At 43.8% G+C, this 17,925-nt stretch overlaps 1 protein-coding gene across 1 annotated transcript; it reads right to left on the bottom strand.

Annotated features, from left to right (window-relative positions):
* Positions 1-4,372: 4,372 nt before the first annotated feature.
* On the bottom strand, positions 4,373-17,679 carry coro1a (coronin, actin binding protein, 1A). The gene is made up of 11 exons (XM_066721893.1): positions 17,524-17,679; positions 10,102-10,304; positions 8,851-8,973; positions 8,205-8,334; positions 7,891-8,072; positions 7,572-7,691; positions 6,970-7,074; positions 6,613-6,758; positions 6,355-6,412; positions 6,020-6,229; positions 4,373-5,763 (listed from the first exon to the last, which is right to left on the bottom strand). The coding sequence occupies exons 2-11, from the start codon at positions 10,297-10,299 to the stop codon at positions 5,671-5,673; spliced, it is 1,365 nt and encodes a 454-aa protein (XP_066577990.1). The 5' UTR covers positions 10,300-10,304; positions 17,524-17,679; the 3' UTR covers positions 4,373-5,670.
* Positions 17,680-17,925: the final 246 nt, after the last annotated feature.

Genomic DNA, 17,925 nt, shown 5'->3' with positions numbered 1-17,925 from the left:
AGATCTGGGGGAGCTCAGGATCCCATGATGGAACCCACCTCCGGGGACGGTCAGTTCCCCCTGCTGGAGCCCGAGTTCAAGATCTTTTTAATCTTGTAATGAATGATTGTTTTTAAAAATGATTTTTAAAAAACGAATTTTAATTGTTTTTAAAGAATGATTTGATTTTGTTTTTTTTTTGGTTGTTTTGTTTTGTTATTTTGTCAAATACATTGGCCGTCTGGATTTAATTTTAAATGCATCAGATTGTTTTGTTTTTGTTTTTATTTTATTGTTTTATTTATTTTTTGATTTATCTGATTCATTTTCAGTTACTTTCAATGTATTGACCTTTTTTGTTGGTTTGCAGTTTGCTTTAAATCACAAGTTTATTGTTTCATTGATTTAAGCACGTTTATTTGAGTTCATGTATTTTGTTTAAGTTAATCACATTAAGATTTTTTTTTTTTTTAGTGATTTTAGGAATTGATTTTAAAAAAATTAATCATGAGTATTAAAATTTTGAATGTGTTGTTATTCATTTGAAATGTAAAATAACAAAAAAAGTAAATGTTTTGGCTTGTTTTATTGAGTTGTTTTAAAAAGCATTTGATTGCATTTGGCACAAAATACTTTATTACAAACAAATACAAAATAGCACAACAGGTAATGCATATGAGATACAGTAACCCCTCGAGATACGAGAGAGATGCGTTCCTGGAAAACATCACGTAGGCGAGACGTAACCTGGGGGGCATCATCACAAACAATGGAAATGTGACGATATGTGTTACTCAGAAACCATATTTTATACAACTATTACACTTAAGGTAACACAATTAAATAATGTTTTGTCATTATTTATTCAGTTACAACATCATGTGCAGTGAATATTAATTCAATTAACAGATATGAAGCACTATAAAATAATATAAAAAGACACAGAAAATGTGCTAGACTTACCTTGTGATTTCAAATGTCACAACCCTTAGGATAATGTTATGTTTTCAACGCCTACACAGCTTTTATCTCCCAGAATCCAACTACTCTCACAATAATCGAATACTAACGTCCATTCGAATATTCGAATATCCGTGCTCCTGCCTTGTCTGCGCAGCTTGTGTCTGGAGAGACTATGGTGACGTTTCAGAACTTCCTCGATTGTTCTAGGATGCTCTCGAAATACTCGTTATACATTTCTGGTCATGCACTTTTAGTGTTTTTGTTTTGAATTGATGACTCCTTACTTCCGCACATTTTCTGTGTTGGGTAATTATATTAGTCATACATTGTAGGAGTCGAAATGTTATATTAAAACTTATTTAATCAATTTAACTTTGTCCCAGTGAGCATATTTCTGGTTTAATTTTAGATTTAAGGCTCCTGTCAGCTCCCTATATTCTGGAATGGATTTATGTAAATATTGAGAATGAAGGCGTGTTCGCGTGTGTACGAGAATGTTGTGCATTTCGAAACTACTTGGATTTGCATTCATAAATTGCATAACTCGAATTAGCGTACCCTGAGGGGATTACTGTAATCAATGTACTTGGAAAATTATTGTGGTATATAAATTGACAAAATAAACTGAATTAGTCACTGGGTGAGTGTGAGACTGTTCAATAAATATTTACAGCGCCTATAGCCTAAAGTCTACACCTTTTCAAACATTTTTACTTGTTTGCCTTACAGCCTGGAATTAACATGCATTGTTGTTTTTTTTCATTTATTTACATATCCTACCCCCCAACTTCCAAGTGAAAAAAATATTCTACAGATCTGCACATTGTTAGAAAATGAATAAAAAAATAAAAACTGAAATAACTTGGTTGGATAAGTGTACACCCCCTTGAAAGTAATCCTAAATTAGTTCAGGTGCAACCAGGGGCGCTTCTAGACCTCATTTTTGTCCCTTGTCAGAGATGGGGGTTGCTGACAGTGTTTTGCGAAGTTACTTCTTCTTTCTTGGATTCTTCTGTGTTAATATTTTTAGGTGGGGCTGAGAGAAAATACAAGGGGCTGCTGCAGGTGCTTTGTCGGACTGTTTGACTGCGCCGTTACTTAATGTCCGTATTATTTTTAGGGGGGCTGAGAGAAAATAATGGGGGTATAGCGCCACCCATGCGTGTAACCCACCGCTTTCAAAATCACATACCAAGTTAAATTGCCTCCACCTGTGTTAATCTTTAGTAATTCACATGAGGATACATTCAGTAGTTCCTGGCTGCGAAAGAACTAAAATAAACATATAAAAATCACACAAAAATTACTGAGCCAGAGAAACTGGCCATCCTACTGGGTGAGGGACACACAGTCCCATTGAGTGGCCCAGTCTATAGCTGCCTGTCACAGCCTGAAGGGGGCGCCAGTGAACTCCATCCAGAGTGGCACAGCCTGTGAGAGGCTCCATCAATATCATTGTAAATATATTGTTTTCCTCCTGCTTTTCTACTGTTCTGTTTATGACTGTTACTGTAAATGAAAATGAAATATTCATTATACATACTTGTGTGTTTGTTCTTTTTAAATATCCCCCCTCCTACCTTATTGATTTTATAATTAATCTTTCTACTTATAATTTATATATTCCTTTGTAACACTTTGGCAATACATTTTGTATGGCATGCCAATAAAGCACCTTGAAATGAAATTGAGAGAGAGTGAGAGAGAACAAGAGAGAGAGAGAGAGAAAGGGGGAAGATTTTCTAAGTCAGGCCCAAGTTCTGACTTGTACTTAAGGAGATATGGGTGTCATTCCATAACCTGTACAGACTTGATCTGAGGAGAGAGAGAGAGATAGTCGGGGGGTTGAGGCAGCAAGGTGGGATAGGGAAGAGCACAGAGAGAGAGGCGAGGGAGGGGAGACAAAGAAAGAAATGGGAGAGGGAGCGGGAGAGAGAAAAGGGGAAGGGAGGGTGGGGGAATGTGAGAGTGAGGGACAGAGACTCAGAAAGATAGAGAGACTGAGGTGGGGGGAGGAAAGGGAGAGTGGAAACAGAGAGGAGGGAGAGGGGGGAAAATCTAGAGAAATAGAGGGGGACAAGTGAGAGATTAAAATGCAGTAGGAGGAAAGAAAGAGGAGAGAAAGTCAGTCAGTGTGTCTATAGTTTATTCAATCAAATTCCAATTCCAGTTTGCATAATTGGCATGTCAGGAGTGCTCCAGTGTTGCCAAAGCTTTTAAAACAACAATGCAGTGTTCAGATACCACCCTGGGAATGGGGAATGGAACATATTGAAATGAAAGAAAATTAATCAAGGATTTAGAAAATATATAAAGAAATAGATACATGGGGGGAAACTATAAATACCACAAAATAAAACAATCCACAAGCCCCTGTCCTCCATAGTAAGAGTTGCTCCCTCTCTCCTAATGGGATGGGGGGGGGGGGTTACTGGAGTCAGGGAGCTGCCCAAATTCAGCTACCTGATTCTAATATTTCTGGAGATATTTATCCTGTATTTCTTTGTACTCGGAGCAGGATATCAGGAAGTGCGTCTCTCTTTCTGCATCCCCAGGGTCATGTGACTGCAAGGCCACTGTTCTCTGTCCATCCAGGATTTTTCTGTATCAGCCTATTGTCAAGTGCTAGGCTGTGGTCGCCGAGTCTGTATTAAGTCTTTGTTTGATAGTTTTGATTTCTAAAATAGATTTCCAATTTGTGTTGCAATTGGAATGAATTTATCTAAATTGATGTCAGTTTTCCTGATTGTTGTAATTGGGGCTGTGTGGCTGGGCTCTGGAGGGTCCGAGCCTGCTGGCCCTGGGGGTCCTTGTCTGGGGAGAGCTGGCTCCTCAGTAGAGCCTTGCACTGGTAGGACTGTGGGTTTAAATGCAGTGGGTTTGGGTGCTCTTTTTGTGTGTTGCTGTGTGTGGAGGGAAGAATCCTAATTCAACTCTGCAGGCAATATTGGGGGTGTTTCTGAGCCTTGGTAAATTTTTTTAAATAAATTCTAAATGAAATGCTTCCATGGGGCGACTTTGTATTGTAAGGGTTCATAAAGGGACCCCACACTTCACTGACATATAGCAGGACTAGTATAATAGAGTTGAAAAGTTGTATCCAAAATTGGTGTATACTGGTATTGTTTTCCCAAAACATGTTTTTATTACATAAAAGTCTTGTGTACCTTGTCTTTTAATGCGTTTAAAGCCATTCATTAGTGTGGATGTTGACCAGGGTTGGACCCAGACTGCAGCCCTGTCTCACCCCACCCCCCTTACTGAACAAATATGTTCTTGAGTTGCACATTTTCACTTTGCATTTATTTTCAGAACACACTGATGAACCCTGCAGTGGCAGTGTCCTGCATTGTCCAATTGTTCAATTTGTCTAATGTGTAACGCCCCTCACAGACTCACAAGTAGAATAATAGAGATAGAGATGCAGCTCTGCAGTTCTGGACAATGCACTCTCTTTATTTATGCCTGTCTCTCCAGCACTGTTAATTGTAGCGGCTAATTAGGCACACATTCATGTCCCCACACAGAGAAACCCTCAGAAAGCATCCAAACAGATACTAAGAACACAGCTTCTCCAACCCTCACAAAACAAATCGGCAGTGACTGTAGGAAACTGGTTAACAACCAGGCCTGGCACAGCAGTTCTCCTCAGGCTCCTAAGGTGAACAGGTGGTGGCTGCATCGCTTTGTCTGCTGTATCTCCACAGCGATTGGTTGATGTAATTGTATTGAACAGCAGGTGTGAGAAATGGAGACAAATCTGTTATTTTTATCTCAATCGTTGCTGCTCCCGTGTGGACAGATGGTGGTATTACAGCATCAATCATCCTCAGTTTATTTTAGATATAAAGTACATGGTATTATTATTATTATTATTATTATTATTATTATTATTATTATTATTATTATTATTATTAATATTATTATTTTCAATCATTGAACCATTTCAGTCACTTACATTTCTCAGACCCCTGCAGTCTCTCGGACATGAAATTGTAGAAGACTTTAGGTAAATATCAGAGCAATTGTGCTCCACACCAAGACACAGGACTCCTGATGATTTCACAGAAACTTTGCCAACTTTGTCTCTTTACTGGCCTGGACCGTGTCCTTTCCCAGAGAGGAGGACATATCAGGTGCAGGTGTCCTGGCACTGCGATAATAAATAAATGAGGTATGTATTGATTGCATCCATTCAAAGAGAAACTGAAATGGTTCGCTGCACAATCTCCCTGTATTTGGTCTCTGTATATATTTGTGTGTATGTGTTAATGGAGTGTCTTTCTTCACAGCCTGCCTCTCTGTCTCTGTGTTAACACTGAGGTGGGTTCGTTTTTTTATTTATTTTTTTACAAAAGAAAGAAAACTTATAAAATTATTACTATAATTTTTCAATATATTTCCACTCTGCTGCATTACATTTTTTTGTAAAACCCAGAAAGAGAAAGAGAGAGAGAGACTATTGCCTTGGCTGTTTATTTCTCTCTAACTCCTCTCCTCCTTTACCTCAATCTTTCGCTCTCCTGCTTGTGATCTCCTCCTTCCTTTCCCACTTTCTCCTTTTCCTCTCCCCCCTCTTTCTCCTTCTCCCTCCCTGCCTCTCACTTTTTCTCCCTCCCTCTCTCCCTCTCGCTCTATCCCCTTCCCTCTCTCTATTTGTCTCTCTCCCTCCCTCTCTCCCTCTCCCTCTCTCTCTGTATCTCCCTCTCCATCCCTCCCTTTCTCTCTCTACTTCTTGCTCTCCAGGCTGCTGACTCTCTTGCTCAGCTCTTCCACAGTTATTTTCAGCTTCTTTATCTCCTCCTGCAGAGAGTGGTAATCCTGAGAGAGAGAGAGTCAATGGGGTTAATTCAGATATTGTGGTTGACTGACTGTTTGATTGAGCAGATAGGGTCAGTGTGTCTGACTGTCCAGGGTGTCAGTGTGTCTGTGTGTGTGTGTGTCTGTCTGTCTCATGTGCTGCGTCTCTGCACAGTGTATGTCTGTCTGTCAGTCTTGCTGCGCTGTCTGTCAGTGTGTCAGTATGTATGTGTGCCTGTCTGACAGTGTCTGTGTGCAGTGTGTGTCCATCTCTCACCGTGCCGTCTGTCTGTCTGTGTGCAGTGGAGGAGGTGGTGCTCAGCAGGCTCTTGTGAACTTTGAACTCTTTGGTCTTAGTCGCCACGAAGCCCTCCTTCAGAGAGATCAGGATCGGTTCTCCATCCTTCCCTGCGAACCAATCGGCCGCCTCCACTGAGGGCTCTGGACCAATCGTGTCTGGGTACAGATCCTCCTGGAACAGGTCAGACTGAGAGAAAGGGAGAAAGGGTTAATACCTGAATAGTGTGTTCAGTACAGATAGTGTATACAGTGTGTTCAGTACAGATACAGTGTCTACAGTGTGTGCACTACAGATACAGTGTGTAAAGTTACCTTGCGAGGGACAGTCATGCCAATTGGCTCACACTTCCTCTCATGTAGCTTATAGAACCTGTGAAAGAAACACACATACACACACTGAGACACTGGGTGACAACATGGTCAGTCAATCAGTCACTGTATCAGTCAGTCAGTATGTCAGTCAGTCAGTCAGTCAGTCAGTGTGTCAGTCAGTCAGTCAGTCATTCAGTCAGTGTGTCAGTCAGTCAGTCAGTCAGTCAGTCAGTGTGTCAGTCAGTCAGTCAGTGTTACCTGGCGATCTCACACTTGTTGACCTCCAGTCCTCTCTTGGGCATGTAGCCCATGCCCTTCTGGGACTCCTTGCTGCTGTACATGGAGAGGTAGTGGACATACGGTGCCTCATCTGTGATCTCAAAGTACCGAATACTGCTGTCCCCCTGAGAGAGAGAGAGGTGTGGGGTTAATACAGACACTGAGACTGTACCATTACACTGAGAGAGAGAGAGAGAGAGAGAGAGAGAGAGAGAGGGCAAGGGAGGGGAGTTAACGCAGACTGTTGATTGACTGGATGCTAGGATGAATTACAGTTAGACTGAGAGGGAAAGAGAAAGCAGGGTGGGGGGCAGTGAAGGTAGTGTTAACCCTTGCCTTGCCGCAGAGGTAGACAACACCGGTGTCGGGGTCGAAGAAGGGCAGCAGCACCCCACTGCTGGTATCGAGCTCCTGCAGCGTCAGGGCCTCCGAGAAATTTTTCTACACAGGGACACAAACAGACAAGGACACACATAGACACACACACACAGACACAGGGACACATGAATTATCATCATTATTTTAGTATTATTACAGTCACATGCTTAGTGTTTAATCACTTTTGCAGTTTCTCCCAGAGGTGTTCTATCCATGGGAGTGAGGTCAGGGCAGGTCAGTGGGTATGCCTTGGTGTTGCAGAGGCATAGTAGTATAGTAACAGTGTAATATGCATGTAGTAACCATTTTACAAACGTTGTAATAATACAGTAGAAACAGTGTAGTGTAAGACACCTGTGGCATCAGTGTGCTGATGTTGTAATAACGTTTAATAACCGTGCAGTAACAATGTAACATCATTCCAACATTAGTGTCGTAACTGTGTAGCATTGGTATTGTGTCTGTGTAGTAACAGTGTAACAGAAATGTAGCATAAGTGCAGCATTAGTGTAGTAGCAGCACAGTTACAGTGTAGAAGCAGTTTAGTATGCAAGACATACCGGGTCCCACAGCGCCACCTGCCTCTCACTCATGCGGCTGAAGCCAGTGGTCAAGATCTTCCCGTCGGACACAAACACAGCCCTGATTGGCCTGGAGCCCTCATGGGTCTTTTCCTTCTCCTGAGAGAGAGAGAGAGAGAGTGAGAGAGAGACAGAGAGAGATAGGATGTTACTATAGACACAGAGACTTACTGACTGGATACTATGTTGCGTCTGGAGGACCAGAGTTGGTGTGTCCGTGTGTCAGTGAGTCAATATGGTGTCAAAGGTAAGAGTGACAGTGTGGTCGTGGCAGAGGGTGAGAGTGCCGGTGACTTACGGCAATGACGGTGCCCTTTCGGGGGTCAATGATGCGCACGCTCTTGTCCTTGCAGGCAGTGACCAGGCGGCTGCCATTGCTGTTCCAGGCTGCACTGTAGATCATGTCTGAGTGTATAGAGTCCAGTCGGATTACCGGTTCCCCACGGGACACGTCCCAGATTATGATCACATTGTCACAGCCTGGGGACAGAGGACAGACACGTCACAGATTACTATCACAATATCATAGCCTGGTGTAGTGTAGTGTCAGTGTAGTATGATTGTAGTATCTGAATAGTATCAGTGCAGTGTCAGTGTAGTAACCGGTAGTACCAGCACTGAGCAGGACATTGTGTGCCGTAGGGTGCCAGCTCAGGATGCCCACGCGCTTTGAGTGTCCCTCCAGAGTGACCACTGACTCGGTCATCGGCCGCGTCAGCCCCCCGTCAGGAATCTCCCAGATCTACAGCGAGAAAGAGAGAGAGAATCAGCATTTCACTGTGCCAGTGTCTCCGTGCATCCGTGTCTCACTGTGTCAGTGTATTTGAATGTCAGTGGGTAAGTGTATCATAGTGTAAGAATGTCAGAGTGTCAGTGTGTCAGAGTGTATTATATAATTGTTTCAGTGTGCCACATTGTCAGTGTATTAGAGTTTCAGTGCATCACTGTGTCCGTGTATCCAAGTGTCAGTGTGTCAGTGTATCAGAGTGTATTATTTAAGTGTTTCAGGCTACTTCAGTGTATTACAGTTTCAGTAATATTCAAAATTCAATATTCAATATTCAAGTGTCAGTGCGTCAGTGTGTCAGAGTGTCCATGTCACAGAGTGTCCATGTATCTGTGTAGCCATGTATCCAAGTGTCAGTGCATCAGTGTGTCCGTGTAGCCAAGTGTCATTGTGTCAGTGTGTCAGAGTGTCTGTGTCTCAGGGTGTCAGACTATTAAAGTGTCAGAGTGTCAGTGTGCCAGTGTGTCTCACCATTACAGAGCAGTCCTCCGAGCCACTGGCGATGATGTTGTCATTGTGAGGGCACCACTCGATGTCCAGCACAGGGCCGGTGTGACCGCACACTGTGGGCTGAGCAATGTCCACACGGCCTGTCTGAGAGAGAGGGAGGGGGGATTAATACACTAGAGACACACTGAGTGACTGGATAATGAAGTACATTAACGCTGCACTAGGGACAAAGGTACAGCATATAGACACTAGCTGCACAGAGAGAGAGGAGGAGGATGGGGGATTCTGGGAAATCAGTCAGATGATCTCAATTTAATGAGACATGCCACCAATTGTGCTAAATTAGCGCTAACCTTGTTAATATCTGGACTGATGGCTGCAGTGTTTGTGTGTAGGGGACTGGAAAGTGAGCTGCAGGAGCACACAGCTCTGTACCCCTGCAACACACACACACACACACACCACACGCATACACACTCACTCACTGAAACAGACACACACTCACACACAGAAAAAACACATACATACTGTCACACCTCTCTTTTTCACAATTGCACAGTCTGTTTCTCCCCCCTTTCAGTCTCTCTCTCTCTCTCTGTGGCTCTCTCTCCTTCTTCCTACCTGACTCTCTCTCTCTCTCTCACGCTCTCTCTCTCTCACCACATCCTGTAATACGTGAGTAGAGGACATGACGCCAAATATGGCAAACAGCGACAAAAGAAGAAACGCGTAATGAAACTGATCTCCACACTTCCTAATTTGGAGATCAGCTCTCTCTACCTCCCTTTCTCACTTTCACCCCTCTCTGTCGCTGTCTTTCTGTCACTTCTTGCCATCTCTCTCTCTCTCTGTGACACGTCCTCTCTGGATCTCTTTCTCTCTCTCCATCTCTTCCCCCATCTCTGTCTCTGCTTGCCTCTCCCGTTTACAGATGCTTTCTCTTGTGCATTCTCTCTCTCCCTCTCTATCCCTCTCTCACTCTCTCTCCAGTTGCCCAGAGCAGCCCAGTTCAGACAGTTGCCCATTCACAGGCCTACCCCATGCTTGCTCTCCTCCCCATCTCCCTCTGTTCTCTTTCTCCCTCCTTCCTTGCCTCCCTCCCTATGCTCCATGTTCCCCCTCCCTCTCAATGCCTTTCTCTCCTCCCTCTCCCTGTTGCCTCTCCTCCCCTCTCCCGCTCTTTTCACCCTCACCTCCTCTACCCACACCCTTCCCTCCTCTTCCCTCTTCCCTCTTCCTCTCTCCTCCCTCTCTCTTCCAGCCCTGTCCTACCTTGCTGAGTGGCAGCACCATGAAGGCCCCGCCTCCGCTGGCATCCACGATCATGGCGAGGAATTTGGGGTTGACGGAGCAGAAGGTGCTGTCCCAGGTCATCTGGGAGATGCGCATGTCATCGTAGCACTGGTCAGCCTTGACCGGCTGGCCGAACACGTGCCGGAACTTACTGCTGCGCACAACCTTCCTGGACATCTTAACTGGGGGTTGGGGCAAGAGAGAAGAGGGGGAAGTTAGTGTAGTATAGTACAGTACTGTAGAGTACAGAATTGTACAGTAGAGTATAGTACTGTATAGTATAGTACAGTACAGTGTAGTGTAGTATATCTTCACTGCAGGGAGAGAGGGGTGTTACTACAGTACAGTACACCAGAGTGTAGTATTCTACAATAGACTATAGTGCAGTGCAGAACATGTTCACTGCAGGTACAGAGAATGGATCAGTACAGTACATTAAATGAGAGACACAGAGAGAGCGAGATGGGGTTAGTATAGAACGGAGAGTATAGAACAGTAAAGCATGGCATATTATTATGTATTTATTTATTTACTGGCAGATAGCCTTATCCAGGGCAGTTTACACAAGCATGACAAAAGTGCAGTAATACAATTCAATACCAAATTCAAATTATGGACAATTTAAGAATGGCAAAAGTGCAGAATTACAGTTAATATAAAATACAAAGCATACATCCTACTTCAAAGAGGTAACAAATGTGGTGAAGTCCTAGGTACAGTATGAGCTAAAAGGAGGGGGCTTAGGAGCAATGAACACAGTGAACAACAGAAGTTCTAACAGTGTATAAGCAAGGAAGAGCATAAGGAAGTGTAGTTATATAAAGTGCAATGTTACAGGAGTGCTGAACAGCTCAGGAGAATAAGCTGCTATATTACAAGTACAGTCTGAACAGATGTGTCTTGAGTAATCGCCAGAAGGTGGTCAGGTGATGACTAGACACTGCAGGACACTGACACTGAACTGAGATAGAAGGGGGTGTTAATGCAGTATAGACACGCTGACTGACTGACTGGACACTGCAGGACACTGACTTCTCTGAGGTGGGGGGGGGTTGAAATGCTTTGAATGGTATTGATCATGCTCATAAAACAATCTATCTATCTCTCTCTCTCTCTCTCTCTCTCTCTCTCTCTCTCTCACCCAGCCCAGTGAAAACAGAAGTGTCTTTGGTGGAGGTATCTTTAGCTACAACTTCCCTCCAGTCCTCTTCATGTACAGGGCTGTGTCGTCTCACAGATAAAATTAGAAATCTGGGCAAACTGACTCAGAGCTCAAACAAAAGCGAGGGACAATATGAAATGCTAGATTTGTCAAATGGGAAGCAGTGCAGTACAGCATGATGTAATACAGTCCAGCAGGGTGTAGTCTGATACAGTACAGTACAGTCTAGTGTACTCCAGTGCAGTATAGTATTGTACAGAACAGGGGTGTACAGTGCTGTACAGTTCAGTCAGTGTATCAGTCAGTCAGTCAATCAGTGTGTCAGTCAGTCAGTCAGTCAGTGTGTCAGTCAGTCAGTCTGTGTGTCAGTCATTCAGTCTGTGTGTCAGTCAGTCACTGTGTCAGTCACAGTCAGTGTGTCAGTGTATCAGTCAGTCAGGCAGTCAGTGTATCAGAATTGTTATCAGTTTGTTGCTGGTCTATGAAAAGGGAACAGTGCCTGTCTTCTGTGACATTATCATGAGGGGAGTGAACAGGAAGTTGTTACTCTCCTACTTCCTCTCCTGCTGGCTCTCAGTTACACTCTCCTGAGAGCCACCCCTGCAAAACTGTACCACAAAGTCACTGAACTGCACTGTACCCCACTGCCTTTGTACTGCACTGTACTGTAGCTCTGTGTGCCGATGGCAGCACAGAGAGCTCTACAGCCCCTGCTCTGCATGCTCCCCTCCCTTTCTCTCTCACTCGCTCTCTCGCTCTCCCTCTCTCGCTCTGTGTGAACACTCACACAGGAAGTAATATAAGAGGAAGTGGAACTCAATGTCACCACCCTGTCCATGACAGAGACAACGATGCACACAAACTCACACTTACAGGACCCATACTGGAGCCAGTGCTGTGTGGAATATATAGTATAGTAGAGGGGCTAGATTGGAGCCATACAGGATTGAGTACTTCAGAATTATTATCAAGAATGATCTCAGAGATCAGTGGGAACACTCCTCTCCAGGCTGCACTGATCTGGCACTGGCCCCTGTTTCCCAGGGCTGGAGACCCCTGCTGTACTGTACTGCAGGAGACCACTGCCCTGTATACTTCATCTACGTAACACTACAGGAAGTATTCCTGTACCAGTTCCTACCAGAGCATCACATTGTACCTGCTGTTTTCAGCCAAAAGCCAGCACAGTCTTACTTCCAAAAGCAGCTACTTCCCCATTAACTGTGTTGGGTTCAGGACTAATTACTAACTACTATATTTTGTATGTCACCCTGGACAAGGGCATCTGCTAATAAATTAATAAATAAATAAATAAATAATTGATTTACAAATGCTCTGGCAGGTGCTTTCACCACAGTCTGAGAAAATGGCGGCACTGTCAACTGTGCACCGGGCAGCTTTAAAAAAACTCTTTGATTAATTTATGTTTTTGTACATATGTTCCCATGTATTTATGTTTGTAGGTTTCTAGTTCAAAGGGATCGACAAATAGTCACTCTCTCTCTGTCTCTCTCTCTCTCACACACACACACACACACACACACACACCAAGAAGAGGAAGGAAAAAAATATTTATCTGCATTTCGACACACACTCTCTCTCTCTCTCTGCTTTTTCTTTTTTGTTGTTGCGCTGTGTAACCCACAGAGCTCCCATCCGCGACTTATAAGGACATAATTTGGCAGCCACGCTCTTGCTCCTCCCCGTTTCTGTACTGGCAGCTCTGACCGCTGCAACATTCGGTCCTACCCCTTGTCTGCCACGCCCCCCCTTAGCGGAAAAAGAAAAACACGTTCCGCGTAGTCTGCCGAGAAACAACGACACGAGGTGCCTTTGCAAAGCACCATCACACTTTCAGACAGACGGAGGGACAGGTGGTCAGAGAGACAGAGAGACTAGAGACACAGTGGCAAATCAATAACTCTGTTTGGAAACTGATCAAATGTCCTGTAAAGCAGGATCAAATTACTCTGCCACAATTATACAATTTCTCGGGCCCATCACACCTGCTGAAAGGCTCCAGCCAGGTCTAAAAACCCCCCCAGATCCCCCCCACAGAGATCAATAACACCAACCAGCATTGTCCTGATCATTGTTCCTCACCAACATGGCGGAACCTCGGCACCAATAACTCCCATCAATAACACCGTGGTGCAGCTCAGATAACAGGCAGACACAGCAAGGTAACACGGTGATCAATATCGGTTCTCCCTCTTGTGCATTACCTCTAATCAATATCACTGGGTTGTTATTATATCCAATGACAATTCCACACACTTTTCTTTCGCCCGCAGAGGTAGAGAAATTTGCATCAATCATTGTAGCTTTCCCAGTGATATTCCAGAGCAGTGGCTACTGCATAAAAACTCTAATTAATATAATATTCTAATGAGTGAATTGATTGATTGATTCATTGAAATTAGTTAGTGCTCCCTTAACAAGATAACGTTCCAACAGTTAGCACTAGAGCTTTCCCCATGGCTGTGTTTATATTATGCTAGTTTCAATGGTGCCAAATGTTGTCCTTTGAGTGACCACTTCAAAAGGGTCAGGCGGAAACACAACAGTGATGTCTCATGGTCTAGTCTTGGCTCTTTTTGTCCAGCTGGCCTTGCCATACCACTCTGAATGAAGCTACGTAATGACATTTCAATGGCTCCACTTGAGACTCTCTGTAATGCTGTTATTGAGAGCCACCCACACGGCAATGGCACACCTGGGGTGGTAACACAAGATCCTAAGAAGACCATGGACAAAAAGTCCAGCTGGACAAAAAGGATCAAGATAGGTTGTAACCCAGACATTTAAATTGGACACTCTAAGCACCGCATTTCGGTCCAACTAAAACCTGCATGGAAATACAGATACAGAAAATGCCTTTGAGTGCTAATGTGAAAGTCGTGGAAAGCTCATCTTGTTAAGTGAGTACTTCTTAAATTAAATCAGTCAATCAATCAGCCTGTCATTCCACTATCTACAGTACTAGGCACATTTATTTCCCATTCAAGCACTGAACAACCTGGATTTACACTAAAGTTATTTGCACTGCATAGATTGTGTCATTTTTTATGTCCCTTCTCTCCCTTAAAGCGGGCTCAGCGTTGATAACCTGTCTCTGTTGAATCCCAGAGCTCTGGTGTGTAGCCACACATGTATTAACTAATTCCTCTCTTACCATTAAAGGGGGTGGGGTCTTTACACTGCTGACAGGGGACACAGGAGACGCACCTGCAACAGTCCCAGATACATGACACAATTATGATATTCCTGGAGACCGTGAAGAAAGACTTGCTGAGAGCAAATCTCGTTGGATCAGCAGATTATGGGCCTATTCGTTTATAATTACACAGGCCTCCCTACTAAGGGGATTTCTCCTCAACCTGCCAACGATTAATTAACAAGTCATAGGCCATCGGACCATAGGCTTAATGAGGCCCTTTACCGCTTTAAAGGTAGGTAGGGTCATCAAAAATCGCAATCTAGGCAACTAAACTATACTGCCAAAGGAAGCTGTCTGGGTGTTGTTCAGTGTCTGGTACTATATTGGTTGATTGAGTGGATATTAATTAATACTTGCTAACTGAGATGAGCTATGTGTCGGCACTAAAGCATTCTCATTAGCTCTACTGAGGCAGTTAGGTGCAGAAGCCTTCCTCGGTCAACACCATGTTCAGCAAATGTCTCGCTCTGCTCTCAGCCACAGTATCTGTATGAAAGTGGAACAGCAGCCAGCTTCCTCTGTGACTATGACTCTGTGTCTGTGACCACAGGCCTCTTTGCACTAGTGCTGCACTTTGCTGTGACCTGGGGCTGGCAATCGCATGCATGGGCACAGGGACGCCAGGCTCAGGGGTTCAACTTCAGCAATGCCTTCAAGTTGGCCCATCGATGTGCTGCCTGCCAACTGACTGCCAACCAATGTGATTTGCCTGTATTCCAGCTCAGCTCTACGCTGTGCATGTGTGGCTCACTGTGTGAGTGTGTGTGTGTGTGTCTCAGTATGGGTGTGATATTCTCAGCATGAGCTTGGGCGTCTCTGTGTGAGTGTGTGTTTGCGTGTGTGTGTTTGCGTGCGCCTGTGTGTGTTTGAGTGTCTATGTGTGTGTGTCTGAGTGAGTTTGCAGCAGTAGAGGATGTGGTGTAACTGCTCCCTGACTGCCGCCTCTATCTCACCATCTACCTCTACGTCTCACAAACTTGCTCTCTCGCCCCCTCCCCCCACTCTCTCTCTGTGCTCATGCATTTTATTTTTATTTTACTGCTGATCACACAATTGCTTTTTTCTCTCTCCTGTCCTTCCCTCTTGCATTTTTCATCTTCCTCTCCTCTCTCCCTCTTTCTTGCCCTGACCATGCATCTTCCCCTTCTCTCTCTCTATCTCTCTCTTCTTCACTCTACAGTGTCTCTCTCTTCCCTAATTTGGTGTTTGGTATTTCACATCACTGCACGAATGTACACCTGCTGGTGCAACAGGGACTTCAGAACCCCCACTATTCATACACACATAGGACTTATTGGTGAAATGAGCAGTGAAGTGTGGAATTTGCACAATAATTATAATATAATTAATTGTTATTATTACTAGTCATCATCACTATTATTATTATTATGGTTGGCCTTGTTGCAATATCTGTAGCCTCAGCAAGACCTATTGCATTATACGCGGTCTGCACGGTTATTTGCATTTCTGCTAAAACGCAAAAAACTATTTTTACCCATTTTTTTCTTAAGAGAGCTGGGGCCTCAACAGGAAATGTACAGAGAGACATTTGTGCAAAATGTGCTGTTGGCTTATCATACTCTTAACTTACAATAATACTTGAACCTTCTATGTATTATATATTTTATATGTATTTCATTGTTATCTTGTTCTGACAAATTAAAAGCATATTTTTTTTATCAAAGGGCCTAAGGCACAGTGATTTATTACCTAAATCTTGCATTCCCTTGGATATTTAAAGAGTTCTAGTTGGACTGTGTGGGTAGGTAGTGGTAAAAAAAGACACAAAGGAGGAGAAGCTTGCCTTGTGCCGTGTATTACTCTTGCTTAACAACGGCCAGAGGGCTACAAAGAACAACAGTGTTTTGAGCATCGATTGCCTTGATTCGACAGCTTTGCATGGACCACAACCATCACCCAAAGACAGGAAAAATTAAGCATTATAATAACAATAATATTAACAATAATACGTAGTAATAGGTGTTGTAGTATTAGCAATAGTAGAATGCAAGAGAAACAGATGAAAGAATGGATGAGAGAGAGAAAGAGAGAAGAGAGAAACAGGAAGGAAGAGAGCAAGAACAAAAAATGTAGCCTAAACAGAGAAGAAAGATACAAAATGCCAGATCATTGTCAGTGCAGACAGACACACAGAGGCAGTGAAGTTAATCCTCCATCAGACAGACAGACACAGAGACACTCATGAGTCCACATTGATTGCTAGGCAATATCTGATCAACATCTAGACTGTGACCAGAGGATCAATAGGTAGATTACTATGTGGGCTGTACCGATTACAAAATGTATGGGCAAGCTATCAAACATTATAAAATGACTATTTTCTAGTACATTGTAACAGGCTGTCCAGTCCTAACAAGACTGTCCTAATGTAACTACTGTAACAGGACTCCAGTGCTGTAACTCATGCAGCACAGACTTACTGGCCCAGAAGCTACAGTTCCTGTCCGTACATTTCTCTCTGTCGTTGTGCCAACGGCGGGCCGACGTAGCAAAGCCATGGGAGGCCGGGCATAAACTCTTCGTGTGCAAAAGATGCTGCTGCTGCTGCTGCTGCTTATTATTATTATACTTATGCATTATTATGAATACAAATCATTTAAGAAAGTCAATCTCATGAAGGCAACGAAGATCGGAAGCGACAAACTTTCGCCAACTGCTACTGCACAAACATCGATCCTTTTTAATAATAATAATAATAATAATAATAATAATAATAATAATAATAATAATAATAATAATAATAATTCAACGCTCAATTGAAGTATTAGCTTGCATGCAAGAAAAAAAGTCCCACCACAGTAGTACCGAACTCCAGGGTCCTATATGGCCGGTCATAGTGCCTTAGATAGGAGACTTCAATTCATGTGTTTCCTTATTCACTTACTTGTTTACTTACTGACCAACTTAAAACAACCCGAGCTCCTCATAATGAACAGTGTGTGCTATCCAATTACAGAGAGAGGGGGAGAGAGAGGGAGAGAGAGAGGGGGGTCTTTACCTGGTGTAGAGGCTGGAGCGGCCGGTGACAGTCGGGCGAGGTCGGGCGGTGTCGGTGCAGGAGTGTCTGCCGCAACAGTGAAGAGGGACGAGTGAGGAAGAGCGATCGAGCGGCCAGGGCTTTAAGAGACGGGGAGGAAGTGAGAGAAAGAGACAGACAGAGAGAGAGAGAGAGAGAGAGAGAGAGAGGGCGGAGATCGACCGTTTTTTTGTTGTGTGTGTGTTTTGTGTGTGTGTGTGTGTGTGTGTGTGATCCGTGTCAAGATGATGACAGATGGACAGGCAGACTGGGACATATACTTTTGACGCACACACACACACACACATACACACAGAGAGACTGAGACGGACACACTGATAAGCTGACACACATAGACTAAAAGACACACTGATACACTGAGAC

The sequence above is a fragment of the Amia ocellicauda genome, chromosome 14 (genome assembly GCF_036373705.1).
Source record: "Amia ocellicauda isolate fAmiCal2 chromosome 14, fAmiCal2.hap1, whole genome shotgun sequence".
Lineage (NCBI taxonomy): Eukaryota > Metazoa > Chordata > Actinopteri > Amiiformes > Amiidae > Amia > Amia ocellicauda.
The sequence above is the reverse complement of the archived record's forward strand: the minus strand, read 5'-3'. Positions and strand labels throughout refer to the sequence as shown.

Bases quoted from the DNA above. Each gene is read 5' to 3' on its own strand.
- coro1a (XM_066721893.1), bottom strand. From the start codon at position 10,299: ATGTCCAGGAAGGTTGTGCGCAGCAGTAAGTTCCGGCACGTGTTCGGC. The intron at 6,230-6,354 runs GTAACTTTACAC...CCTTTCTCTCAG, and splicing joins GCATGACTGTCCCTCGCAAG to TCTGACCTGTTCCAGGAGGA. The intron at 5,764-6,019 runs GTGAGAGATGGA...TCTCTCTCTCAG, and splicing joins ACAGACAGACAGACGGCACG to GATTACCACTCTCTGCAGGA.